This window comes from Parasteatoda tepidariorum, chromosome 4 (genome assembly GCF_982258835.1).
Source record: "Parasteatoda tepidariorum strain Cologne lab strain chromosome 4, Ptep-v5.0, whole genome shotgun sequence".
In the NCBI taxonomy this organism is placed as follows: domain Eukaryota; kingdom Metazoa; phylum Arthropoda; class Arachnida; order Araneae; family Theridiidae; genus Parasteatoda; species Parasteatoda tepidariorum.
Genome location: NC_141758.1, coordinates 78,172,577 through 78,200,200, shown reverse-complemented (window position 1 = coordinate 78,200,200; position 27,624 = coordinate 78,172,577). Strand labels below are relative to the sequence as shown.

Here is a 27,624-nt window from a genome sequence, read left to right as displayed (position 1 = left end):
TGTTTTAGTTATTTATAGATATATTGTTAAAAAAGGTGACATGGTTGCTAGATTTTAAATAACTCGCTTTTTTGGCAGTCTTGATTTGGCCTCTTTCCATTTGTTTTTTACTGTTTGTTCGTGTTGCAAGCTGTGCACCAGTTTACGTTAGTGTCAGCATATTGTTCGAAGGGCAAGATTAACTTTAGTATTCAAGTACTACTACGTTTGCAGGAATCTTAAAACACAATGATCACGCTGTGAGCCAAATGGCTTTAAATTTAAAATACACCGGAAACAGTAACCCGGAAGTATAAGCGGTATACAGCTTGCATCGCTCCCTAGTGTCGAAAACACCATCCATTGGGGAAATAGCAAAGTTTAAAAATTTCATTGATGATGTGAGTTAAATAAAAGATGAAGTTTTTTGAGCATATTATTGTTATTAATGGAATCTTTGCCCGGGGATTTTTGATTGCTGCTATAATTTAGTTCGGCCTGATATTATCAGGTGGGTGATCCGTGGGGTCAATAATTCTTGTAGTATTTTGGACAGCTAAGTAAATTTCTTGCGGGACTTTTTTGTTATTGCTGAGTTGATATTTAAGGCTTTCTGCTATCGAGTTAACTTTGTTTTGAGTAGAGTAGATTATTTTGCGTTTCATCTATTAATGGGGTGTAGTAGGTTTTCTTTTTCTTGCTCGCCAAATTGAGCCATCTTCTGGTTTGAATATAATCTTCTCTTGGTGGAATTTGTGAACTTCAATTTTTACTTCGCTATTTAATTGTTTAAAGTGGTTTTGGTCCTCCGGGTGCCTAGTTCGTTGCCATTTTTTGCGCGCTCTATTTCTATTTTAGATTATGTTTAAAATTCTTTTTGGAATTAGGCAATTTTTAGCATTTTTAATTTCTTTAGAAGATTTTTGATGAGCATTTTTTGATTGTTGCAGTTAGGTTATCCATTTCGTTATGATTGAGTTGAAGTTAATTTCAGTAAACATTTTGAGTTTTATTATGCTCGGGCGGTAATTGAAAGTCAAAATTAATAAAAAACTGGATTATGGCCAGAAGATCGTTTTGGAATGGATTTTAAAGTCTAATGTATTTGCTGAATTTATACTATATCTAGTTGGGGTATCAGGATAAATCAAGTTTAGTTTTTTTAATAAAGTCTTGCAATCTTTTGCCGTTTTTATTGACTGCTGGACAATTCTAGTCTCTATGTTTACAGTTAAAGTCTTCTGCTATTAAGATTGTAGGAACTAGTCATAAAGTTCTCACATTTGCGGGAACCAAAGACAAAATCATAACAATCACAAGATAAAAAGTTTTATTTTCCAGAAAAAGATACAGTCTCGAAAACTGAGTGACTAACTTAAAATAAATTAAAATACAAAAACGTGTATAACACACTGAGTAGTAGTAGTAATACTTTATGGTTTTACAGAGTTTATATAAGCTAGGAAAATTGCGTGATGACAAAAATGACATCTTGCAGTCGGTTACAGCTAATTTCTGACAGCAGAAAGAAAATCAAGATGTGCTCGATGACAGGCCGCAGGTTCAGTATTCCCTTCGATCTGGCGAACTCTACAGTATTCCCCTTCCAGTCTGTAAGACGTTTAGGCTTGGAATGGCAGGACAAATCTAACTTTCCTTCCAGACCTAGTAGTTACTTCTGGCTTTACCACGAGAGTCTGATTGGTAGAGTAAATGCAACTTCTATCTGATGCAACTTCATCAGATAGAAAATAGGCTGGTTTTAATCTGTCGATAGAAACACTAGATTTCTGTCCTTCAAGATCTAAAAGAAAAAATTTGTTAGTTCGTGAAATTTCTTTAAATGGGCCTTTATAGGGCTGTTCCAAAGGACGTCGGACACTGTCTATTCTGACAAAAACGTGGCTACAAGTTTGCAGATCTTTACTGATGAAGATTGGACGAGTGACACCACGAGTATTCAGAGGAACTGATCTAAATCTCTCATTTTTTCACGAAGTTTCTATAAAAAATCAGAATGAGATGTTACAGGTTTAGAAAAAAAGTTGCGAAAAAATTCACCTGGAAGGCGTATCGAACAGCCATACACCATTTCAACTGGTGTACAATCAATATCCTCCTTTAAACTTGAGCTAATGCCTAACAAAACTGTTAGTAAAACTTCCATCCTGCGCTCAGTTAGGTAGCATTTAATTGCATTTCTCAGGCTTCTATGAAACCTTTCAATAGCTCCATTACACTTTGTATTGTAAGCTACCGTCCTGGTTTTCTGTGTTCCCATAAATTTAGTCAAAGAAGAAAAAAGTTCAGATTCGAACTGACGACCTTGATCAGTTGTGACAGTCGCCAGAACACTGAATTCGGCTATCCAACCAGCAAAGAACGTTTCTGCAACTGTGTCAGCTGTCTGATTCTGCATTGGAAATGCCTCACAGGCCACATGGAAAAACCGTTAATACATGTAAGTATGTACCTGTAATCTCTTGACGGTGGTAAAGGACCCACGATGTCTATATGAGCATGAGAAAATCTGGCACTAGGAAGTCCATATTCTCCTAGAGGGGATTTCGTGTGACGTCCAACTTTAGATTTTTGGCAGGAGAGGCAAGTCGTACACCAAAGCTTTATGTCTTTTTGGCCATGGATTTCCATACGAATCTCTTCTTGATGAGGTCTTCCTCCGGGATGAGATAAACCATGAAAAGTCTGAAAAATACTCCAACGAAAGTCTTTAGGAATGTATGGTCTTATATCACCAGTAGAAACATCACAAAAATTGTCTCTGAATTTGGGAGATTCATAGGTTTTAGTTCAAGAACGGAATTAGACTCAAGTAAAGAGTGAAGTTCCGTGTCATTAACCTGTGCCTCCGCAATCTCTTCAAAATTGATATCACTTGAATCCTTAAAACTAAAGGAAGAAATTTTATTTTATTTTATAACCGTCGTTGAACAGCCGACCCAATTTCATGGGTTTACGACTACTAATGTTCAACTCCGTAGCCTTGTAATTTTTGAACCAATCCAGAAGACAAGGAAACTCATGGATCAGTACCCCCAGAGGTATTGATTTGTTATGGGAACATGGAGGACTTTGAGACTCGACAGATTTAACATGCATCAGTCACCATTTACTACACGGGGAGTCTTCGGCCGGCGAGGATCGAACCCACGACCTCTTTGATATGGGCCCAGCTCCCTACCGACCAGACTATCCCGGCCCTTAAAAGAAGAAATTCTCGAAAAAATGTCAGCAACTATATTTTGACTACAGGGAATATGTCTTAAATCTGTAGTGTACTGACTAATAAACTCTAAATGTCGCATTTGTCTTGGAGAGCATTTCTCACTTTTTTGTTGAAATGCGTAAATGAGAGGCTTGTGATCAGTGTACACTAGAAAATTTCGACCTTCCAGCATGTGCCGAAAATGCTTGATTGCTGAATAAATTGCAAGCAATTCCCTATCATAAGTGCTGTATTTTTGCTCTGCAGCATTAAGTTTGCGAGAATAAAAACTCAAAGACTGTAATTCATTATTTACTTTTTGTTGCAAAGCTGCACCAATTGCAAAATTTGAAGAATCTACAGCAAGAGATCGTTAGTATAACGTCAGCTAAAACGTCATTATGGACCATTTTACTTAAGTGACAACACTTTTTAAAAAAAGCTTTAAAAAATTATTTGTAATCCTTTTAGGATGAAAGGCTGCAATATTTTTGAAAAAAGGTACAAATATTTTGGTGACAATAAAAAGAAAATTCCGACACAAGGTAAGGCTTTCTGGGGATAGATTCTCGTGTTTTCTAAAAATGCACACTTTTTACACGAGATCATTGATTATCATGCAAACATCAATAGTTTGAATCACCTGAGGAATAAATTAAAAAAGTCAATCGAAATCTATTTTTTTTCGTTTAAAATTAAATTTTTAGGTACTCAACTCTCTAAACATGCTTGACAACCAACTCTGTTTATTACTTATAGTTTATTAAATATTATAATAACTGACTTTTTAATAGTTTGACGAGTCCCGCAGATCGTTAAGACACGGTTCCCAGCAGATCACCGAAGTCAAGCATCACTGGCTACGGTCAGTGTGACCACTTGGATCAGTCTGCGTAGGGACCGAGGGTGTGCGGTATTGGTCCTCGTTAACCGTAAAGCGCTCGACTGTGCTACCGTAAAGTGCTCGACTTCGCGTGCAGGTCGTTGGGCTACCGAAGCGGAGGCGCCATCCTCTCTGCAGAGGATCAAAATTGTGATGGCATGTCTTCGAATCATCCTCCGGGATGTTTCCCAGACCGTCGCCAATAGCCCATTGTGTAGCTCTAGTGCGACGTAAATTAACAACAACAACAACATAGTTTGACGAAACAATTCATACTTTTTGAATTTTTTAAATTGTACAACAGCGATGGCTCAGGGGATAGAGCGTTCGCCTTCCAATGAGGTGAACCGGGTTCGAATATCACTGATTGCTGGTCGATACGAATCCGGCTCGTACAGACCACAGTGCTGACGTGAAATATCCTCAGTGGCAGACGGATCATTAGAGTCCCTTTGGGGTCAGGCTAACCGTGGGAGACTCTCATGGTCTTCCTCTCCATGCAACGCAAATGCGAGTTAGTTCCACCAAAAAGTCCTCCACAGAGGCAAAATTTCTCCCCATGTCTTCTGAATTGGGTTCAAAATTACAAGGCTACGGAGTTGAACATTAGAAGTCGTAAACCCGAAAATTGGGTCGGCTGTTCAACGACGGCTATAATTTAAAATAAAAAAAATTTGCTATACCCTACGCCGGGATAGCCTGGTTAGTTGGTCACTGGACCCATGTCCAAGAGTTCGTGGGTTCGATCTCCACAGGCCAAAGACCCCCCTTGTAGTAAATGGTGACTGGTGCGCGTTAAATCTGTCGAGTCACAAAATCCTCCATGTTCTCATAACAAATCAAACCTCTGGAGGTACTGATGAAGGAGTTTCCTTGTCTTCTGGATTGGGTTCAAAATTACAAGGCTACGGAGTTGAACATTAGAAGTCGTAAACCCGAAAATTGGGTCGGCTGTTCAACGACGGCTATAATTTAAAATAAAAAAAAATTGCTATACCCTACGCCGGGATAGCCTGGTTAGTTGGTCACTGGACCCATGTCCAAGAGTTCGTGGGTTCGATCTCCACAGGCCAAAGACTCCCCTTGTAGTAAATGGTGACTGGTGCGCGTTAAATCTGTCGAGTCACAAAATCCTCCATGTTCTCATAACAAATCAAACCTCTGGGGGTACTGATGAAGGAGTTTCCTTGTCTTCTGGATTGGGTTCAAAATTACAAGGCTACGGAGTTGAACATTAGAAGTCGTAAACCCGAAAATTGGGTCGGCTGTTCAACGACGGCTATAATTTAAAATAAAAAAAAAATTGCTATACCCTACGCCGGGATAGCCTGGTTAGTTGGTCACTGGACTCATGTCCAAGAGTTCGTGGTTTCGATCTCCACAGGCCAAAGACTCCCCTTGTAGTAAATGGTGACTGGTGCGCGTTAAATCTGTCGAGTCACAAAATCCTCCATGTTCTCATAACAAATCAAACCTCTGGGGGTACTGATGAAGGAGTTTCCTTGTCTTCTGGATTGGGTTCAAAATTACAAGGCTACGGAGTTCAACATTAGTAGTCGTAAACCCAAAAATTAGATCTGCTGTTCAATAACGGTTATAAAATAAAATATAAAAAATTTTTTACACCCTTATGTTTTTCAATTTAATTATTTTAATTAGCTTCTTGGTTTTAAAAATTATTTCTTATTTGAGAATTGCAAATAGTTCGCATTCTTTTTTTTAAAAAAAAAAAAAAAAATATGCCTTGTTTTGAAATGCGTTATTTCATGCGCATTGAGTTTTTGGGGCGATGAAAACGTGTTGAAGTTTGTTAAAATTATTGCATGTCTTAAAAATGCTTTATTTTATGAATATGAAATTTTTTAGTTCCCGGGGGCCCTGCTTGCTGTTAAGACGGCTCTGTAAACTGAAGATACTTGTCATAAACGTTGAAAATGGTAATTAGGAATGCATTTTTCAAGAATGTCAAGTATCCAAATGACTTAATTTATTAAATTTAAAAAAAATTTTTTTTTTAAATATGCGCAAGGCAAGTGTGTATATATGGGGCTGATGATTATAAAATCTAACACAAAACTGTGAGATCGTGGTTTGTATTCCAGCTCGAGCCAATTTTTAATTATTATTTCTTAATGCTGAAAAATGTTTTTCTTATTTTTTTAATTATGCATGCCAATAAATAATAATTTAACAATTATTTAAAAAAATACAAGGCTCCGTTACCTGTTTATTTTGCTCACTAACCCTCGTGGTCGCTTCTGCATTCATTGCAGGTTAAGAGGAAAAACTGTGTATTTCCATTTTTTTCTGCAAACATTGCGATTGAATTACCATTTACATTTTGAAGATGATTAAATTTAGACAAATCAATAAAATTGGTACCTGTCGCAGAGTTATTACTCAATAAAGATGGACTCAAAGGATAGAGTAATCTCCTTCGAATGAGGTACCCCGAGTTCGAATCCCAGTGATGGCTGATCGATATGAATTCCACACCCGGCTTTTACCGACCACAGTGCTGACGTGAAATATCCTCAGTGGTAGACGGATCATGGGTTAGAACCCCCTTGCTATCAGACTAACCGTGGGAGGATTTCGTGGTTTTCCTCTCCATTTAACTCAAATGAAGGCCATCAAAACGTCCTCCACGAAGGCGAAAATTTCTTCCAATACTTGATCCTGGCGTTCTCTTGTTTGCTGGATTGGGTTCAAAAATTACAAGGCTATGGAGTTGAACATTAGTAGTAGTAAACTCGAAATCGGGGCTGCTCAATGACTGTTATGAAATAAACTAATAATTTGGCCACGATAGCTTGGTTGATGGCAGGGCTATGAACTCATGTTTGTGAGAATGGGAGTTCGAACTGAACCGGCTGAATAATACCCGAGTATAAAATGGTGACTGGGGCATGTTAAATGTGTCGGGGTCATAAACTCCTCTAAGTTCTCCTAACAATTCAATACCTCTGGGAGCTTCAATACTGATCCAGGAGTTTCCTTGTCTTCTGGATTGGTTTTAAAATTTCAAGGCTATGTAGTTAAACATAGGCTCAAAATTGAGTCAGTTTTTCAGCGGCGATTATAAAAAAAAAACTAATAATCAAACTATATTTTCTTGCGTTCTTTCTAACTCATTGCATATTTTCTACACACCTTCATAATTTGATGTTTCTAAATCTTGCAGATTTTGAGCTGCAAAGCAAAATGTATGTCTTACAGGAAATTGATTTTGATGATGTGACAGAAGATTCGCCAATCAAAAAGAGCGAAAAGTATTGTTACTTAAAGTTTTGATAAAAATAAAGTATATAAGCTCTTAGAATTAATTTATGTTTTTCACACTTAAAATAAAATCATTTTTAAAAATTATTCAAAATGAAATTTTTTTTCTCTAAATTTACTCATAAGGGGCCCCCAAATAATCACAGGCCCAGGGCCCCTATAAACATAAAAACGGCTCTGATTAGAACTAAAAAAATTTGTGCTTTGATTTCTCGGAAAACTAAAAAATGTAATTAATTGAACCCATTACCCTTAAGGGTGGGTGATGGGTTCAATTAATAAAATTTCTCTTCCGACCTCTCTCTTATCGCACAAGCAGATAGCATAAATCCTCTTCTTCAACTCAACTCAACTCTCTTTTGGAGAGACTGATGTTTAGGTAACATTTATTCTTTTTTTAAATCCTTTTGGAATTATTCTTCACTAATCTTTTTAAATTAATTTTTTAACTAATTTTATATTTCCTATATTTTTAACTTATATTTTTAACTAATTTAATAGCTATTTCTAAGCAATACTAGTTTTTAAAGTATTAAGTATTTTATTTTTTTTAGTTAATAATTTTATAATAGATTAAATATGTTTGCTCGAATATTTCACACAAATTGTGTGAAATATTCCAGTTCAACTACTATTATTTCTACCATAGCAAAGGATTTTAAAATCCGAACTAAAGATCCGGATTTGATACTTAACAACGTTGTAGATTTCCATAAAAAAACTTTCGCAAAATTTGATTTTATAGATTCGGAAAATCCCAAAATTTTATCTAAAAAGTATTTGGAGTTCATCAACATTTCTGTTGTAAAAATTTTCAATACTGAAGAGTGTGTAAGTAAATCAGATACACACGATGAATTATTATTGGAAATTTTCAACCGAAAAAAACTACTCGATGAACTTCAAAATAATTTTTATATTTTGAATCGTTATTTAAATTTTACATATGACAATCCTCAATATATTCCGTGTTTTCCTAAATGGAAAACACGGATTTCAGCTTGTACGCATTGTGTTAAACATAGCTTGAATAGCCGTATTTTCAAGGAAGAAAGCTATTTTAACAAGTCCTTAAATTGTTTAATCGGACTTCAAAAAGAAGGTAAACTTTTTTTTTTCCCCTTTGCGTACGACGTTGTAATTGAGGATGTCAAATGTAAATTAATTACCCATAACGTTGAAAATCAAGTCCGGATCGCATCGTTGCATGAAATCAAAATTAAAAAAAATGAAGATTAATTTTTTTTTTAATATAATGTAATTTAAATTTTTTAAATAATTTTTTTAATTTATGTAAAGGATAAAGTTTCTTTAAATTTTTATTCTTTTAACATAACTTTTTACAATTTCGATTAAAAAAAGGAAAAAAGTTAAATAAAAAGAGTAAGTTATAGTTTGGTTTAGCTCTGTTCTTTTCTACGAAACTTAAAATTTTTAACTTTCTCACTTAGATTTTTAATTCTAATAACTAATTATCTGTATACTAACAAGTAAATAGTATTAATATTTCAATAAAATCTGAATTTTAGAATTCTAGAATTCTATTCTTCCTTTTTGAAAATTCCTCACATTATACTTCATAATACTAAATTTGTGAATCTTAGACAAAATCCTTAAATCTTTTATCATTCTTAATTCTTTTATCATAAAAACAAATGTTTTCATTAATGCTTTGTTGTAAACAATATTCATAATTACTCATGAGTTATTCTTAATTACTCTACTTTTTTTTCAGGTCATTTTGCGTTTCTAATTTTCTCTGTCATTTAATTTGTCATAAATACCAGTTATTACATTGGGCATGTAAACAATCCAATAACTGATTTTTTTGTTTCTGATCTAGTTTTTTTTGTGAAGTTTTATAATTTAAATTTTAAAATGGAGTTTTAATATTAAATATTTAATATTAAATTTTTTGCACAGTTTTTTGTTTGTAAAAAATTTGTATAAATAATTAGAAAAGAATTAGTAGACATTTCTATTTTATACTTTCTTCTGTATACACCATGTTTTCGTTACTTTAAATTAGTAATTGTTATAATTAAAAGTATCTCGAAGAAAAATATTAATGCTAGCGAAGTTTGTCGCAGAAAGTCTGAAAAATTCTGCCACATTTTTTTTTTTTATCTGGCTATCAGTATTGTGTGACTAATATGGGTAATTTATTACCTTTTTGTTTAGGCAAAATATTATTGTTATATTGCTTTTCACTTTCTGTATCTTTAAAATTAAAATTTGTTGGTATAAATACTTAAATCCTAAAAAAATATTTTTTTGCTTTTAAATTTTTAAGTTTTAAAAATTGCAATTTATCAGATGTTTTTGCTATATTCTAACAAAAATTCTTTCTTAATTAAAGAAATTTAACAGCTGTAGATGTTAATTGTTAATTTATTTTCCAAAGCTTTTAGCTATTTTATTTTAAAAATTTTAATATCAAATTTCATTTTAACAACAGTGAAAGCATAATATTTCTTTAAGGAGTACTATTGTAATTCTGATAAAAATGAAACTTATTTTACTGTAGCGGATTAACTGTTGTAAAATAGCGGATTCATTTGGATGGAAAAAATTGCAGCATCAAATATTAAAACAACTATGAATAATCCGGTTTGGCGTGAACATTCAAAGTTGGCAACCCTGCCACAGAGACTGTTTTCCCGCATTCGGGTTACAGCTTCGACCAGTGTAGCGTCGTAATTTTCACGTTCGTCCTAAGGCACTTTCTTTCTAATATTTCATCAATATTGTTAAAAAAGTAATTATAGAATGCTATGTAATTATTTTATTAATATTTGCTTTATTATCTAAATATTTTAATTATTTATTGAATAAGAATATAAATTTCAAACTTATGAATGAGATTTTTGTCAATTGTCTAGATTTTCAAATTCACTGGCGTCTCCAATACAACTGCTTTAAGAAGAGATAAAAACTAGATAAATAATTTGAGGTCTCTAGAATTACAACGATAATTTTTTTAAAAATAGATTTCAGAAATCTGTTAAATTATCCTAGCAGTAGAAAACACTACATAAATGTCAAGCCCTCATACTCAATACCATATAAGTTAAAAGCAAGTTTTGCTTCACACATTCCCCAAGAAATGTTTTTGTCATTTCTTTGTCTAGATTAGGTGCAGATCCTATTTATTAATTCCAACAATTGAAATTCAATTGTACTTAATGAACCGAAATTTTACTGTACCTAATGTATTTTCCCACTAAATAAGATATGAACTACAAAATTTCAAAAAAATAATTTTTAATAATGTAAAAAGTACTTGTTTTAATGCTTTAATTTAACAAAATTGAAAATAGATTGCTAATAATTTTTTTTGCCACCTTGTATCTCATTAAATTTTATAGAATCTAGCACAAATAACTAAATAATTTTTTGATATGTGCGTAATATTGTTGAAATATTTATCTATTCTAATGTAGCTACTGAAGATTATAAATAATAATTAAGTAATTTTATGATATGCATGTAATATTGTTGATATATTTATTTATTCTAATGTAGCTACTGAAGACTGCATTTTTGAGTCTGATCCAGGATTGGTGTATGACATCATTTGCTTTGCATTCTTGCTGTTCCAATGTTCCAATGTTCTTGCTGTTGCAATTTCTCTAGCTACTATTTCCAACATGTTGTGAACGAAGTGAAAGCTCAAGTTTTATCATCCAGGTATTTATTTGAAATTTAGTTTTACATGGGTTATATCTGTTCAAAGTATAGCTTTAGATAAAAAAATATGTTTGAATATTTAAAAGACTGTAGGAATAAAAGGTAATAAAAGATATTCTTTACAGCAATTAGTAACTATAATTTTTAAATGTTTTTTTGTGACTAATCAGGATTGTTATTCTTTTTTTATGACAATTTTTCTGTTCTTTTGAAAATATTTATTGTAATAATTATTAAAACTTATTAAAAAGAAAAAGTTTTATTTACTGGTAATGCTTTTTATCAAGTTTTTTTATTCTTAAAATTAACAAAATTTTTTTTATGATATGTTTAAATGTATTTTAAATAAATATTATTTATCACTTTAAAGTGTCCAGTGACTGTTATCTGCGTTGGTCAATTTCAGTACTGTTTAATTTTTGTAGCAATCTTCAAAAAATATTTTTTGAAACATATTGTAAATTTGTACTTAATTTATCAATAACTTCTAGTTTGTACAAATTTAACATACAACAGATTTTCAACTTAATATACAGTCACTAATGATAATTTTAGTGTTGATTTCAACCAGTTTTCAAAATCGGATTTTTGTGCTTTGGTTGAAGTACATTTATTCTTAAAGTATATTATAATATTTTCACACAGAAAGCTTTTTTACCAAAGAAACTGGATGCCATGAATATATCGCTTTAAATGTCTACTTTGATATGCTGAACTGTCGTCTTAAAGGTATTTTATTCAGCATGAGATTTAAGCGTCGTATCTAATCATGTGTCATTATTGACTAACAATGCTATCAGTGTGTCGTTTCCTTTCACAACTTTTAATCCTTTAAGTCAGCAGTACTTTTTTTTACTGTGTGATCACTTTATAATGATTGCTTTCCAGTTCTGTAGCCTTTCTGAGTAAAATGTAAGCATCTAATCTCATCTCAAGGAACTTTTAATTGATGATATTCTTCATTACTTTAATTTTATTACTTATCAATTCTCATGCCTTTCAAAGTGAAGTTTAAGCATCTAATCTAACCACATGGAGCTTTAAATAAATTGAGGATTGCTTTTTTATTCTCATGCCTTTTAGCTTGTAGTCAAGAAGCCATCTAATGAATGGCTTCTTGATTGCTTCATGAGAATGGCTTCTTGATTGCTTCATGAGGATGGCTTCTTGATTGTTTCACAAGATTTATTTAATTTGACGAGATTTATTTATTGATATTTTTTAAAGTGCTTAAAAATGCACCAACCCCCGGAACTGCTTTCGCAGTTCATTTCAGATTGCTTCGCAATCCAATGCTCGCTCATTGGATACGTTCTTAACGTCTAGCTTTTGTATACTTTTTTGAATACTGAAGTTCCGAAAACTTTTCATTGTAGAAAATTCTAAACCTGTACATTTCAATATTAATTTGAAATTGCAAACAGTTCACATATATTCTAAACATCACACTATTCTAAATTTCAGTTGTTGAGAAAAGTAACTGTTGCAAGTTTTGTTTCAAAGTCTTTCCCACCAGAAGGCTAAGGCCATGTGTTGTAAAACAATATGAAATAGTAGTCTGCCACTGAACGCCGGATGTAAAGCATCAGCTTTGATGAAGATAATTTTGCATTTTTAATTCTCTGAAGGGCGCCACCCTAATAATATGGAATTTGTAAAATAAATGTAGATATTTTTAATTGTTGGTGAAGCCCATCATTTTGTGTTTTCATCAGTGTTCAGAAGCAGTACAACAATAAGTTTTTTATTTTATCACAAAAATATAAAATGTATAAAAAACCAAGTTCAAGAATCAGTTGTAGAAGTTGGTTGTTTATTTAAATTATTTATTTGGCGGTACAACACTTATAGAATTGAAGGATTTGTTACGTCAAGCGCTCAAGTATCATAATTTTGATCCAGTTGCGCTTCTATGTCATTTTGATTTATGTTGCTAAGTTAACTTTCAAAAAATTCTGGGGCTGGCAACAGCATTTTTATTTTTTAGAATTCATTATTTTTTTAGCGAAATGTTTTTTAACCTAACAGAATTCTTTGCCGACTGATATATGAAGAAAATAAAGTAAATATTTAAGTGTTGTGAAAAGAATCTTATTTAGTTGTACAAAGTACTTCAGCTAAAATTTGGGAGCCACGTAAGAGAATTATATATATTAGATCAGAAACACATCATTAAAAGGCAGAATGCTTTGGTGTTTTCAAAACGTAAACAAAACAAAGCAAACATTGCCACCGGCGGAAAAGAAATGCAGCCAAAATTTGGGAGCCACGTAAGAGAATTATATATAATAGATAGATTATAACTAAAGAAAACATATGTCAAAGGTAAACATCAACCATTTATGTATGAATTTTGATTTATATTTTAGGCTGTGGTTGTTTTGAAATATTTATTCCAATTCTACTTTTTTAATTGGAATTATCAAACACCTCCTCCTAATAATCCATTTTACCCCATCATTATTCTTGGCATCAGAAAAGATGATAACTATGCTGTCTTTGATCTAGCCGTCTTATTGGTTGTATTTTTTCATCGGTTTATGCTGAAAGTAAGTGTTCATCTTTTCAGAATACATCTTTTGTTTCATACATAATTTTGCATATTTTTATTAAATTATGGTTGATTCAATTATGGAAAATTTTATTTTATGCTTAATACTACGTATCTGCACTTCTGAAAAGTTATTGAAAATCATGGAAAGTCATGGATTCTGACCTTGATCAAAATTTATCATGAAAAGTTATGATTTTTAGTGATATGTTCAAAAAATTCATGGAAACTCCTAATTCATCTATGATTTTTGGTTATTGGATCCCTTCATAATGTTAAATCCTGCATCTCAATTTGTATACACATGCAGAGCCTGATCTACAAATGCATATATATATATATATATATACAGTACAGAACCCGTTATCCGGAAATCAGAAAACCGGAAAACCAAAAAACCTGAAATTCGATAAATTTTCCCGCAATTTCTAAAAAAAAAATTTTTTTTTTCCTTATAAGATTTTAGAATTTTTCTTTCTTTTTTGAAAGATGTTTACCTTACCATCATTTCAGAAATAATCATTAGTGTATTACCTCATCGTTTTTTCTTATTTTTAAGATTATTTCCAAATATTTTTTTTTTTAGTTGGGTTTAACACTAACAAAACGGCTTTTTGTAGCTATTCAGAAAACCGGAAAAATCAGTTATCCGGAATAGCGATAGTTCCGATAGTTCCGGATAATCGGTTCTCTACTGTATATATATATATAGCAATTTGATAGTGCATGGATTGATGTTGATACTTAGTTTCTTTGAAATTAAAAAATTAACATAATCTAAATTAACCTTTTAAAGGCATTATATTTAAATCAATTTTAATCGTCTAATAAATATACACAGATAATAAATATAATCGTTAAATCAACATTATATTTAATCGTTTTTTTTCTACTTCAGTTTGTTTAATTAGTTTAGTCCTTTTTTTATTGCTTTGGTTTAAACTGATTTATTAAAAAAGTGTGCAAAGCGTTGCTCAGAAGAAAAAACAATATTTTTTTTTAAGAGAGAACATTATACTCATTTAGAGGGAGAAATGTTCTTACGATTTCATTCTGTAAGAATATATTTACTTGTGTAAGTCATGGAAAGTGTTTGATTCAAGTCGTGAAAATAATGGAAAATGATGGATTTAAAACGTATAGATTTAGCTGATACCCTGTTAATATTTGTTCTATTTAAAGGAAAAATTGGTACAGAAAAATTTAATGTTTTTGTGTCAAAATTGTCTGGCATTTTGCTACACTTACATATTTATTAATTGCAATAAATAAATTTTCTAGAGCATTGGAACAAGCATTGGAGCAGGGTGTTTAGCAATCACTCATTACTCCCCTTAATATGTATTTTTAGAATTAGCATCTAAAGTGAAGTACTTACATAGTAATATTTAAGCTAGAAAGGAACAAATATGCTATCAAAATCTGTCAAATAAATAGTGTGAAAGGAGAGGTAAAAAAATATCTGAAGCAGTTTGATAGCTTGATGTCACTTGGAAGTGTTTCTAAGAATTACCTTTAAAATTTTTTTCCTCCCAAAATCAAACAGGTTGACATTTTTAATTCTTGTTCTTTCTCAGTAATGATTATTAAAATTTTAATAGCTTTGTTTTTTTTTGTATCAATCCTCTTATTGAAATATTTATTTGCAACTCCTAACCCTTTTTTTACTTTATTTTCTACTAGGATTTTAAAAATAAATATTAAAGGCTGTGATTACAGAATTCTCTTTATATATATTACTTCCTCATTATATTTTTAATAAATATATGATACATTTAAATTTCTATATTGCCAATATAGTTTTTAAAAAAAGATTAAATTAAGTTTTTTTTTAAAAAAAATAATTCTTTGATTTAGGATAATTTATAAGGGGGTACTAAATGCATGTTTCGTTTCAAGATTCGGTTATTGAAATAAAAAATATAATATTAAAAAGATGAGATTTTAAGAACTGTCTGGAAACAAATATTCCCCCAAAAAACAATAGAATCATGCTTTAAAAATTAAATATTCATATGAGTGGTTCAAATTTTCCATATTGTCAGAAATATACCAGGATGTTTAAAAACCATGTAAAAATCAATAATTGCTGAAAATACTATCAAAACACTGTATGAATTTGCTATAGTATTGGCATAAAGTGATTATTTAAATGTGCAATTTAAATGTTACGTGTAGGAATAATATTAACTGAAAAATAACCAGAATTTTAAAAACCTTGTGGAATACGGTTGCACTAGCAATAAGAAGTCAAAAAAGATGAAATCATCACATTAAAAGTAAATAATTAACATCAAGATTTCTCTTATCATTAAATTGTATAAAAACATCAAGAATTTTTTTGAATTAAATGTGACAATTCGTAGCAATTATTGTTGAAAGAACGATTGAAATACCGAACGGATTATCGAAAATATCGGCTCAAAATGAGCATGTTAAAGAATTATTTCTTGAATTCTCGATTTGAATTTCGTGTGCCGTAATAGTATCAATATATTTCAAAAATTCACGAGAATATAAATAATAACTGAGCAATGAAACACATCGGGATTTCGAAAAAACAAAGCAAAAATTCCTAGTAATAATTGGCAAAGAAATTATCAAAACACTACACATATTTACGTTGGAATTGGTGTGAGTTGTGAACCGAAAAGTGAGAACTGAAACATTTCTGCAGAAAAGAAATTTTTTACTTCATTATTTATTTTTCATACTTCTCAAATAGGAATAGAAAAATCACGAACATTTCTTTCCCCTCCTATGCATGAAAAACATCTTCTAAATAAAATTTTAGAAAAAAAATGTCCAAAATTTCTGCTGAAAAGAAAACCAAAATTTTTTACTTCCTAAAGGAAAATTCTTTCTTCAAGAACTCTGTATCATTCTGCTACAATGTCGCCGTGTCGCTGTGATTGGGCCACGGGGCATCTGGGAAGAAAAATGCTTAAAACAATAGATCAAATGGGGTTACTTTTTTCTGGAGAATACGAATCTGCAATAAAAAAAATAGGGATTCATAAGGATTTCAAAAATGCCCTTACTCTTTCTCCAGAAGGTGGGGGTGGAAGATTGATTTTGATCTCATTATTGAATATTTAAAAAAAAAAAAAATACAGAATGTGTTTGTTTACACTTTTTCAATCAATGTTTATTTCTCCAGGTATTTGCCCATGTCTACTTTACATCTTCTATAATTTGTAATGATATATTTTGTTAAACATATCTTTAAAACTTTTCATTTTTTTATTACTTTCAAAATTTTTTTAAATTGAATTTTTTTTAATTCTGAATTATTATACTTGCTTATCTGAGAAATTTTTTTTTTCAGTGTGGGTTCTGTTGTGGATCCTATTAAAATGTTCTTCTACCACCTCCTTTATCCAGAATATAGAGTGACAGTTGATGTCTATGCATATATGTTCTTCTGTGATTTCATTAACTTTTTCATAGTCGTTTTTGGCTACTGGGCTTTTGGAGTAAGTTGTGATTTATATTTTAAATTACATTTTATTTTAATTGATATTTTTTAACCAAAAATAAAGTATTTATTATTATTTTTTGAATGAATCTTGAAATAGTCTAGTCCAGTTTACTTATTAAAGTGTAATTTTTATGGTTTGAGTGGCCAACCGAAAATATGCTAATCAATTGAAGTGTACTTTAGTAATTTTCAAAAAAATCTTTTATTAATAAGACTCAACAACAGCAAATATTTTTAAATTTTGAAAAATATTTACTTAATGCTAATGTTTGTTCACTAAAATAATTTATTCATAAAGCAAGTAAGTAATGACATTGTATTTATTCATTTATTTTAAATGACGGAATATATGTTAATTCAGTTACAATGTAATGATTTATGAAGAAAAAAAATATTTAATGACTTAGATTATCTTTATCACCAATATATATATATATATATATTGAATTTTTTATTGAAAAGTTTTTAAAATTCATGCATCTCTATTGAAATGTATTATTATTATTATTAATGTAATCAAAACAATTTTTTTAATAAACAGTAAATAAATATCTGCCTATTTAGTTGGATCATATTTTTATTAAATTCTTTAAATTTGACTTGCAGGCAGAGGGTTCAGAAAATGTGACTTCCTATTTTGAAGAAAATAAGGTAATAAATATATGTTTATTTATTCTTAATGTAGCTATTTAATGAATTTAAAATTCCTCTTGTTGTTTAGCAAGAAAGTGCAATTATTGAATGGTAAAAACAAAATATGAACCTATATTTTTTCTATTGGTTTCAGTTTGTTTCTGGTCTTAAAAACTTTCTCAGGTCTTTAGTTATGTTTTATAAGGCTAAATAACTGCACCTACTTTATCTGCGTTTGCTTTACTAAGGAGTTTATCATTGTTTTAAATTTTTAAAAATTAATAACTTGTTAGATTTTAAGTGGTAATGAGTTTCTTATTTTGCAAAATACGTCTATCAGTCTAACAAACCTTCTTATTTGATAAAAAAATAAAAATATTTAGTTTAATGAAATAATTAAAATAAATAAATTATTTTATTAAATAATTGAAATAAAAATAGATAAAAATATTTAGATAAAAAATATATGTTAGTTTTATTTAAATCTTTTAGGAGGTATAGTGAATCTCTAAGTATAATTTTTCCATCATTTTAAAATAAATATAATGTAGTAATATATTTTTAAAACAAAAATCAATTACTCAATCATTTAAATTTTAAACTTTTACAAATATGAGAAAAGGCATTTTGTTTTATATTAAAATAACCAAATTAAGGTATAGGAATTACTAAATTGAACACTTAGTTTAAATTTAATTATAAGTCATTTTAAAGAAGTTATACAGCATTTTTATGCTATTAGTTTAGCACTAGTTCTGAATAGAGGAGCTGCTTTATAAAGCACTGCTTTTTGCTTTAATAAAATATTGGTAAAATTATTGATGCTATTAAAGCCTGTTCCATTCAATTTTTACCAAATATTTTGCTAAACAATTACGTAAATGTTTTGTTATATTTTTGGAGTTAACAGTTACATTAAAAGTATATTTTGTTTTCTAAAAATGGATTAGACAACACAAGGAAATGCATTATCCAGGGATGAGATTCTTCCGCGGATTCGTGGATTTCCGCTTTTTTTCAGATTTTTCCATTTTTCCCGCTAATTTCCGCTGAAATTTTTTTTTGCCCAAGTTAAAATGTTTTATGAGGAATTTAATTTTCCGCGAAGGGAAATTGTTGAAGTCCCTTTTCCTCCCTCTGAAGTTTCTCTAAAAATCATTTCCTTGGGATAAAACTGGTTGACCTTTATACAGGGATGAGATTTTTTTTGTCTCTCGAATTTCAGCCTTTTTATCAAAAACTCAGATTCTCTAAAAGTTTCGTTTTTTTTAAAAATAAATATCCCGTTTTTTTTAAATTCAGTCATTGAAGTAAAATAATTATATTTATTTACGATTTTCAATCTACGCCCTAGCTGCTAACCCTTCCGCATTTTTACTTATTTTAGCTATTTTCTCCGATTTCACGCACAGAAAATAAGATTTTCCGTATTTTTTATCCGTCGGCTGGATAGCTCGTATTTTCGTAATTCAGATCTCGATTTTTATTCACGCGATTTTAATATCAATCATCGATTTTCGTATTTACCTGATTTAAAAGTTGCACATTGCGATTCTTATTTAAGCTATTTAAATATCGTATATTATGATTCTTATTTACGACATTTAAAAATCCAATATCGTGTTTTGTATTTATGCATTTTTAAAATCTCGATTTTATTATCAAATCTCGATTTTCGTATTTACCTGATTTAAAAGTTGAACGTTGCGATTCTTATTCAGGCGATTTAAATATTGTACAGTGCGATTCTTACTTACGAGATTTAAAAAATCAATATCGCGATTTGTATTTACGAGCTTTTAAAGCCCCATGTAGCAATTCGTATTCACGTGAGCTTAAAACCCAATATCATGATTCGTTTTTGTAGTTGTAATATAGCGCGATTTAAAAATTATGCATCGTGATCAAAAAATTAAAAAATCATGATTTGTATTTTCGCATTTTTTAAATTCGATGTAGAGTTTCATATTTACGTGATTTAAAAGTCTCATATCGGGATTTATATTCACATGGTTTACAAGTTTAAAAATCGCACTTTTTTGTCAAATTTTTGTTTTTATATATATATATATATATACTTTTTTTTCCTTTTTTTTTCTTTCTTTTTTTTTGTTTTTTGGATTTCCTCTTTTATACTTTCTGACTACTCTCATCCCTGATTTGTCACAAGATGATTGAAGATGGACTAACGACTAAATATAGCAAACATAAAAGATATAGCAAACAAAAGCAATCACTTAAAAAGGGATTTAATTAAATTTTTTTTTTTTTTTTTGGAAAAAGAGTTTACTCATCATCAAAATTTTATTTATAATTGCTGTTATTTATGTTATAAAATGCAAAATTCTTATAAAATAAAAAACAATTATCTAAACAGTTGCTGATTGTCTTGTAATTTTTCAAACTAAAATAGCAATTTTTGTATGTTAAGGAGTTACTATATATTTCTACTTCACTGTTATTGATATGTTTCAGAGGGCTCTAGTTAGATTAGACTATAATATGAACATAATGATTCCGTCTATTGTTAAAGTTTTTTTTCCCAATATAATTTAAAAAGTAATATTACTGATATATTTGCTATAAATCACATAACAGTATTTATTAAAAGAAATGAAATATTAATGTATATTCTCAGTAGTTTTAATTTGCTAATCCAGGTAGTTTTTCAAGTAATAATTGTCCCTTATGTGAACTGTGGAAAAATATAATTTCCAGCTTTATTTTTTCAATTGGTAATTTTTATTTTCACTAAATGCTAAGTATCAATGTAATCATTTATATAATAATAGATTAGTACTAGGACTGGGCTATAAATCGATATATCGCGACATATCGATTTAACGCCTATATCGGCAAACCGATACAGCAACTTTCATTCCAAGCGATATATCAGAAATGTGATTTAAGCCGTCGAGTGAAGAAGACGATATAACGATATAGCGATACACGCAAGGACTTTCTCTTACGTTCCGATGCCAACTCGCGCTGTGGAAGACGATATTGTTTCGTTATGTTGAGACGGCCTTGGTAGAATCAGAATCACTTTTGAGACTTTATATCGTTATATCACATGTTCGTTTTCGCACCTTCGCGATTTGAAATCGTTTCTTGTAGATTATTTTCAATGGGATTAACTTCGTGATCGCCGTCGTAACCTTGTTCTGAACGCAATCTATTATTGAAAAGAATTTATAAAGAAAAGTTTCTTCATTAATTAGGTAAGTTTTTTATTTATTTTCTGACAAAACTTTTTTTATATTTTTAAATGTGAAAATTATCGGAAATCTAATTTAAGGCACCCATAAGGAATTAAATTACAAAGTAAATAAATTTGTTAGGTTATTTTTTTACTTTTTTTAAATTTATTAAAAACTTTTCGGATAAAACTTCTAATTATTTAATGGGCTTCTATTACTGATTTTAAATTTATAAATCTTGCGTTGTTTTTATTTTTAGAAATAAAGTTAAAACAAAACTTATTTTTTGGACATAAGTCAATAAACTTTATTTGTTCAAAAGAATTCGAAAAGTTTGCGAATTTTATTCATTTCTTTCTTTTTTTTTTATCAATTACTACTTCGTTTTATTAGAGAGTAAAATCATTATTTCATTTTAATTTTCGTTTTATATTATTAGTTAATTAGCTAAATATATTACCGAATATCACAATTCTTTTGTTTTTATTTTTAAGAATTTAATTAAGAAACTTTGCCTTACTTTGTTTTTCGTTTATAATTCGGTCATTATTTAATTTAATTTAATTATTTATATGAAATAATAATAAAAATAGTGTTTAAGAAGCATTTTTTTTCTAAAATTTATTTAGCTCTTTGTTTTAAGCATACAAATAATTTTTTAACGAACTTATTTTTTAAATTTTGTTCCTATGCTGTTAGGTAAATATATTGATAAATTTCACTTTTATTTATTTTTTTTATTTTTAAACTAAGAAATCTTTTGTTATTTGCGTGATCATCTTTAGAAAATATAACAAAACTTGTGTTAACTTCTTCATTAAGAATTTGAACATTACGATCGAACTAAATAATTCTGTAATTATTTACGCATAATAGTACAAGCAAATATTGATTTGTTAAAAAAAGTTTCTTTTTTTTAAAAAAAAAATAAATATATTTTTAACACTTTGTTTTAAGTGTATAATGAATTTCTTAACAAACTTTTTTTTTAATTTTTTTAATTTTCTTTCAATAATTTCAGCTAGATATCTTTATAAAATTCCCTTTTTACTTTTAAACTGAGAAATCTTTCAGAGAAAGAAAATTTTAAGAAATTATTACAAATCTTATGTTTACTTTTTAGTTTAAAATTCGAACATTTTTAATTTTAAACTTCGGCTTTTAGTCAATCTAACTTTTATTTTAATTAAAATATATTTTGAAATTTTGAAATCAGCTTTTGTTTAATAACAATTTTTTTTTCTTCATTAAGGGTGTTTTAGGGGTGAACTTAAATTAAGACTGCTTATACCTTTTAAACGATAAAGAAGTGCAAATATTTCATTCTGTATCTACACACATTTTTTCAATAAATATTTTAAGTAAGATTTGTACATCTTAGTCAATTTATTTAATATCTTTCTTTAGCAAAACATATATATTTTCAAATTTATAAATTGATTTAAATCAATATGCGTATGAAGTCTTGATAGAAATCTGACTTTCTGTGCCTTAAAGTAAATGAAATTCAAAAATACTATATCGCGATACATCGCTATATCGCGATGCAAAACTGACGATATATCACGATATATAATTTCTAATATCGCCCAGTCCTAATTAGTACACAATTGTTTGTCAACACATTATTTATCACATTAAACTGTGTGGAATTTATTATTAAAGGGTTGCGCTGGCATAAAATTTACTATCGTGAAAATTCAGCTTTTTTGCCTTTTGGCTAATCTCATCCCTGATTATCTCTTAAATTATTGCATATTACACATTAATATTTTTGTTTTTAATTCCATTATGCACTATTATAATTCATTGTATACTATTACATTATTTTTTATTACTAATAATTGGAATAAGCTGTTATGTTAAACAGTTAAAAACTTTTTTGATTGTAAATTATTCTTCAAAACAACATTATATGTTTAACAATATATGATATAGTGTATTTTTATCCTCTTCATTATAGGTTCCAATACCTTTCCTAATCATGCTAATTGTTCAATTTGCTACCATTGTCACTGACAGAGCTTTGTATTTAAGGAAATATATTTTAGGAAAGTTAATATTTCAAGTAATTCTAATTTTTATAGTTCATCTGTGGATGTTTTTTATTCTTCCTGCAATCACATCACGGTAAGTTCTTACAATGGTTTTCCAAATAATTTGTCGCCAATAATATTCGAAAACTTAGCACTTAATTTTTTTCCATTTATAAGCATCAGTCAAATCACATAATCTCTGCAGAGTAACTTTTCAAGTTTTACAACTAATGATCTAGGACATTTTGAAATTAAAATAACAAGTCAAATTATTTAGGTATTAGCTTAGTAATTATTAGTGTTAATAATAATTATCTTATTAAGAAATGTTAGTAGCATTCATATTAAATTTTAAATTAGTATTGCATATAATTTTAAGATTTTTATTTTACAAATATATTTTTCTGCCGCAAATAGTTTGCATCATAATTTTTTTTAAGTAAAAAGCTATGAGATTCATTTCTTACTATCAGTTAGTTGATTATGATCAGGCTACCCAAACAGATTTTAATAGTTTATAGATTTTAATTCTCCAGTTTTTTTTTTTTACAAGCAATATAAGTTTACAAATAAATGACATTAATTTGAATGATCAATGTAATTTAAATATCCAAAAAGTAGTTTTTAAAGTATTAAAATAAAATAATACTACGTTGCGATATTTTGAAATGAATAATTAGTGAACCTACTTATTTAAAATTCAGGTGTGGAATTTAGTTTTTTAAATGCATAACTAGTTTTTATTGTAAAATATGATTAATGTCTGCAATGAATCATGACGATTTATGTTGCCATTAATTTTTCAATTCTTATTTTGTATTTTAGAGATTTTGCAAATGCAGCTAACTTGCCGCCAAAGATGTGGTATGTAATAAAATGCATTTATTTCTTGCTGTCAGCTTATCAAATAAGGTCAGACTATCCAACTAGAATTTTAGGAAATGTCTTTTGCAAGAAGTATAATTATGCCAATCTCATCCTCTTCAAAGGGTAATTATTATTAAATTTAATGAACTCAATTACATTTTAGTTATTTTAACAGTACTCTGATCCTAACCCATTCTGATCAAGGAACACTCTTTTTCAAGATCATGCCTCATTTGGCGACGAAACGAATAACCAAAAGAATTTTTTTTTCCTTTTGGAAAGAACTTGTAATTAGAAAGCTAATAGTCTCATCCAACAACTGTATCTAATTACATATGGCATGGTACACTTCGCTACAGCCATGGCCCTTTATTCTGCAGACTGCTAGAGGAAGTTAGACGTTATGGAGAAAAAAATATGAGTCGAACATATAGTATAACAAATTTTAGTAACATAATATCTGTTTATGTGAGCTGCCTTTTGTAAGAACTGCCTCACAAAGGAATTGTACAATTTTAAGAACACATTTGATGTGCAGGTCTAAGAAAAATGGGAAAAAATTAAGCATTCAAAGTACATTAAAGTTTTAGATACATCAAAGTATCCAAAATAAAGTATTTTTTTAATGATACTTGTATCTGTAATATGATTTTTTTCATCAGAAATATATTTATTTAATTTATTTAATATACTAATGTACTAAAACACAAAGTAGAGTTTTTTATTTCTTTTTTCCCTTGATATTCTAAAATTTCTAGATAGTTATTTTAAAAGTTTCCATATCTGATCATTGTATACAGAACATTAACTGAGGGAAAGCGAATTTACTTTGTAAACATTTATTTCATCTGGTTTTGCTCTGTACATTTACCAGATCGCTAAGGTTTTTCAAATATCACTGAGAAATCTTTGTGTTTAAATCTGGATGCTCTTATATACCATGGAAAAGCTTGTACATCATTGTGCAAGGAATATTAGGAAGGTTTTTTTAGTTGCTGCTGCAATCTAAAAAGAGTGAATCAGAAAAAGAAAATTACTTCAAATTTTTTATAAAACACTTAGAGATCGAGGCTGTGATGGCATTGGTAAATGTAGCTATGATAAAATATGGTTATATTCAAATCGTGTAAAAAATTTGCTTTACAATCAATCATGCCCATTCATTAAGGTATTTTACCTTCTTATAAAAAAAATATAGTGATAACACATTGATTTTTTTTGTATTTATCAGGTGTGAAAAAAATTGGAACATTTCTTGTAGTACTTTTGAATTGTAATTACTCATGTAATTACTTCTAAAGGCAGTGTAGTATGAGATAAATACAAAGTAGTTATAAATTTTTAAACTCTTAGGCACTATTTAAATGTTTTTACAGCCATGGTATCATGTCATCTACTACCTTTTTATTTTTATCCCTTTGACTATTATGCTAACTGAAGACATTCATTTAAAACTTTCCTTTATAAACCCAGATTCCCCGTCTAATTACATCGAGAAAAGCTAGTTTACTGTGTTCAAAAGCAACCTTGTTCTACACTAATCTGCTTTTAGATACTAAACAAATTGTTTATTTTTTTGAAGCTTTTATTTTTCTCCATTTAAAGATAGGGCATCAGAAAATACTTGACGTCTATCATACATTTCTTCGTAATTTTATAGCCTATTAGGACTTGTTTTTGATTGTCACTTAACTTTAATAAATTGTTAGCTTTTTTCAAAAAATGTATAATTTTTTTAATAATATGTTTTTTTGTTGTTGTTTATTTTTTCTGTAATGTTGTTTATTTTTTCTGTTTGTTATTAATTTTTTGACATTTTTCACAGGTATATGATTATACCATTTTTGTATGAACTGAGAAGTTTGATGGATTGGATATGGACAGATACAAGCATGAATATCAGCAACTGGCTGAAGATGGAAGATGTTTACTACAGTATATTTGTGTTAAAATGCACAAGATGAGCTGAAGCAGACTACCCAACCCCGAGGGGGGCAAAACGAACTGCCCTCATTAAATATGGAGTTGGCTGCTCACTATTATTTTTCATTATACTCATAATCTGGTTCCCACTGTTACTGTTTGCTTTAGAGAACGCAGTCGGACGCACCAACTTGCCAATTAGCGGCACATTTGAACTGTCTATAACGGTTATGAACCCTTATTTAGAACCACGGCGCTGGAAGGGGAGCAAATCAAACCCTTCAATGATCGCCAGTGGAAGGAACTTGAAGGCGCTGTTGCCGAACTAGCTGATCCCTCCACAACAAGTTTCTTAACTGGTTATAGTAGAGAGGATACTGTAGTTGTGGAACTTAGTAATAACTCCACCTCAATCTGGACCATCAGCCCTCCGAGTCAAAATGCTTTGGTGGAATGCCTCTGTCAACTGAAAGTACATTAATAAACGCTATATTATTAAGAAAATAATTCTGCGCTTTAATTTATTCAGGTAATCACATCATTATAGTAGTACTTTTGAAATAAAAAGTATTAAAAATCAATTTGTATCTAAGTGAATAAACCACAATTTTTATTATAATTTCAGATTTAGAATACACACTTTCAACTAACATATTTATTAATAAAAAAAAAAGTTTCTATACTTTCAGATTGCAGAATTTCACTTTCAATTTCAGCTTGCTCTAAGAAGCTTAATTACTATGACCTTTATGCTCCTATTATAATTATTCAACCTGTAATTATAAAGATAATATTTAATTAAAGACATTTAAGATGGTTTTTGATTAATTAAGGTAATATCAAATTTTTAATTTTGATAATTTGTAGTATTTTTAAAAATGTACTTCTGTTGTTACGAATGCTACTTGCCAATACTAGAAAGCTTTACTGCGGTAACACTGAACGAATTTAAGGCAGAGGGGTGCTCTTCTTGTTTTTCAGTGGCGCCATCTATGGCCAAAAATACAACTTTATCCCACATATACTTCATAGCCCGTTTTAGAGGGCAGACTTATACACACCTCTCACACATCCACATATCTTTATTCTGACCTGAACCTGAAAACGATCAATCTTCGATTCAGTACCCCCAAAGGTATTGATTTGACATCAGAACTTGGAAGACTTTGTGACCCCGTCAGATTTAACATGCGCCAGTCAATATTTTATACACAGATAATCTGTAGGATTCAAATGCCCTTCCTTTCAGATATGTGCCAAACGTTTTACCCGTCCCCTAAAAATATATATATATATATAGTTTTTATTTGTAGATCTGTAAAGTTAAGAATGATTGTTTTATTTTCTAAATATGATATTTTATTGAAGTAAAAAAATTGTTTGATTTTTTAAAGCTATAATTTATCAATACAAATATGACGGTAAAAATATTTGTCTGGTCTTATTTGTATCCTTTTCTTTTTAAGTAAAACAATCAATTTTCAGTTATAAAAACTAATAATGATATTTTTATATATTTTTAGATGAACCTTGAAGGTCTAGAATTGAATTAAACTCTATTTTTCAAGAACAGTTTCCATTGTTGAATTGAAATTTCGGTTTCAAGTTATTGGAAATCTAGTCAAAAGAAACCTATTCAAATCTGTGATCATCAAATGTTGAAGATATAGACGGAGAGAATAATTCTTTTCAAACTTTATATGAAACACATTCATCATCATCTGTATTATTTGAATTATATTTCACTCTTGAGCTATGCTTTGAGTAATTAAATCAACATCTATAATTTATTCCAGGTAACATAAATATTCCTGATATGTCATTCAGAAGTATGATATAAATAATCAATTAATTATTTAATTTAATTAGGTTG

General features: G+C 29.5%; 2 protein-coding genes across 2 annotated transcripts; one reads left to right on the top strand and one right to left on the bottom strand.

The window, feature by feature from the left end:
- Positions 1–1,601: 1,601 nt before the first annotated feature.
- Positions 1,602–8,571, bottom strand: LOC147811813 (uncharacterized). The gene is made up of 4 exons (XM_087162219.1): positions 8,540–8,571; positions 2,485–2,761; positions 2,041–2,392; positions 1,602–1,783 (listed from the first exon to the last, which is right to left on the bottom strand). The coding sequence occupies exons 1-4, from the start codon at positions 8,569–8,571 to the stop codon at positions 1,602–1,604; spliced, it is 843 nt and encodes a 280-aa protein (XP_087018345.1).
- A 1,463-nt stretch (positions 8,572–10,034) lies between these two features.
- Positions 10,035–26,178, top strand: LOC107441337 (piezo-type mechanosensitive ion channel component 1-like). Its single transcript, XM_071182473.2, has 8 exons — positions 10,035–10,128; positions 10,896–11,060; positions 13,430–13,609; positions 16,940–17,087; positions 17,699–17,743; positions 22,889–23,055; positions 23,787–23,951; positions 25,654–26,178. The coding sequence occupies exons 4-8, from the start codon at positions 16,968–16,970 to the stop codon at positions 25,790–25,792; spliced, it is 636 nt and encodes a 211-aa protein (XP_071038574.1). The 5' UTR covers positions 10,035–10,128; positions 10,896–11,060; positions 13,430–13,609; positions 16,940–16,967; the 3' UTR covers positions 25,793–26,178.
- The last annotated feature ends 1,446 nt before the right edge of the window (positions 26,179–27,624 follow it).

Excerpts from the sequence above, each read along its gene's own strand:
- LOC147811813 (XM_087162219.1), bottom strand. The coding sequence starts at position 8,571 with ATGCGATCCGGACTTGATTTTCAACGTTATGG. Across the intron at positions 2,762-8,539 it reads CTTGATTTTCAACGTTATGG|AGACAATTTTTGTGATGTTT; the intron begins GTAATTAATTTA and ends TCCCAAATTCAG. Across the intron at positions 1,784-2,040 it reads CTGTTCGATACGCCTTCCAG|ATCTTGAAGGACAGAAATCT; the intron begins GTGAATTTTTTC and ends TTTTTCTTTTAG.
- LOC107441337 (XM_071182473.2), top strand. The coding sequence starts at position 16,968 with ATGTTCTTCTACCACCTCCTTTATCCAGAATATAGAGTGACAGTTGAT. Across the intron at positions 17,088-17,698 it reads TTGGCTACTGGGCTTTTGGA|GCAGAGGGTTCAGAAAATGT; the intron begins GTAAGTTGTGAT and ends TTTGACTTGCAG. Across the intron at positions 23,056-23,786 it reads CTTCCTGCAATCACATCACG|AGATTTTGCAAATGCAGCTA; the intron begins GTAAGTTCTTAC and ends TTTGTATTTTAG.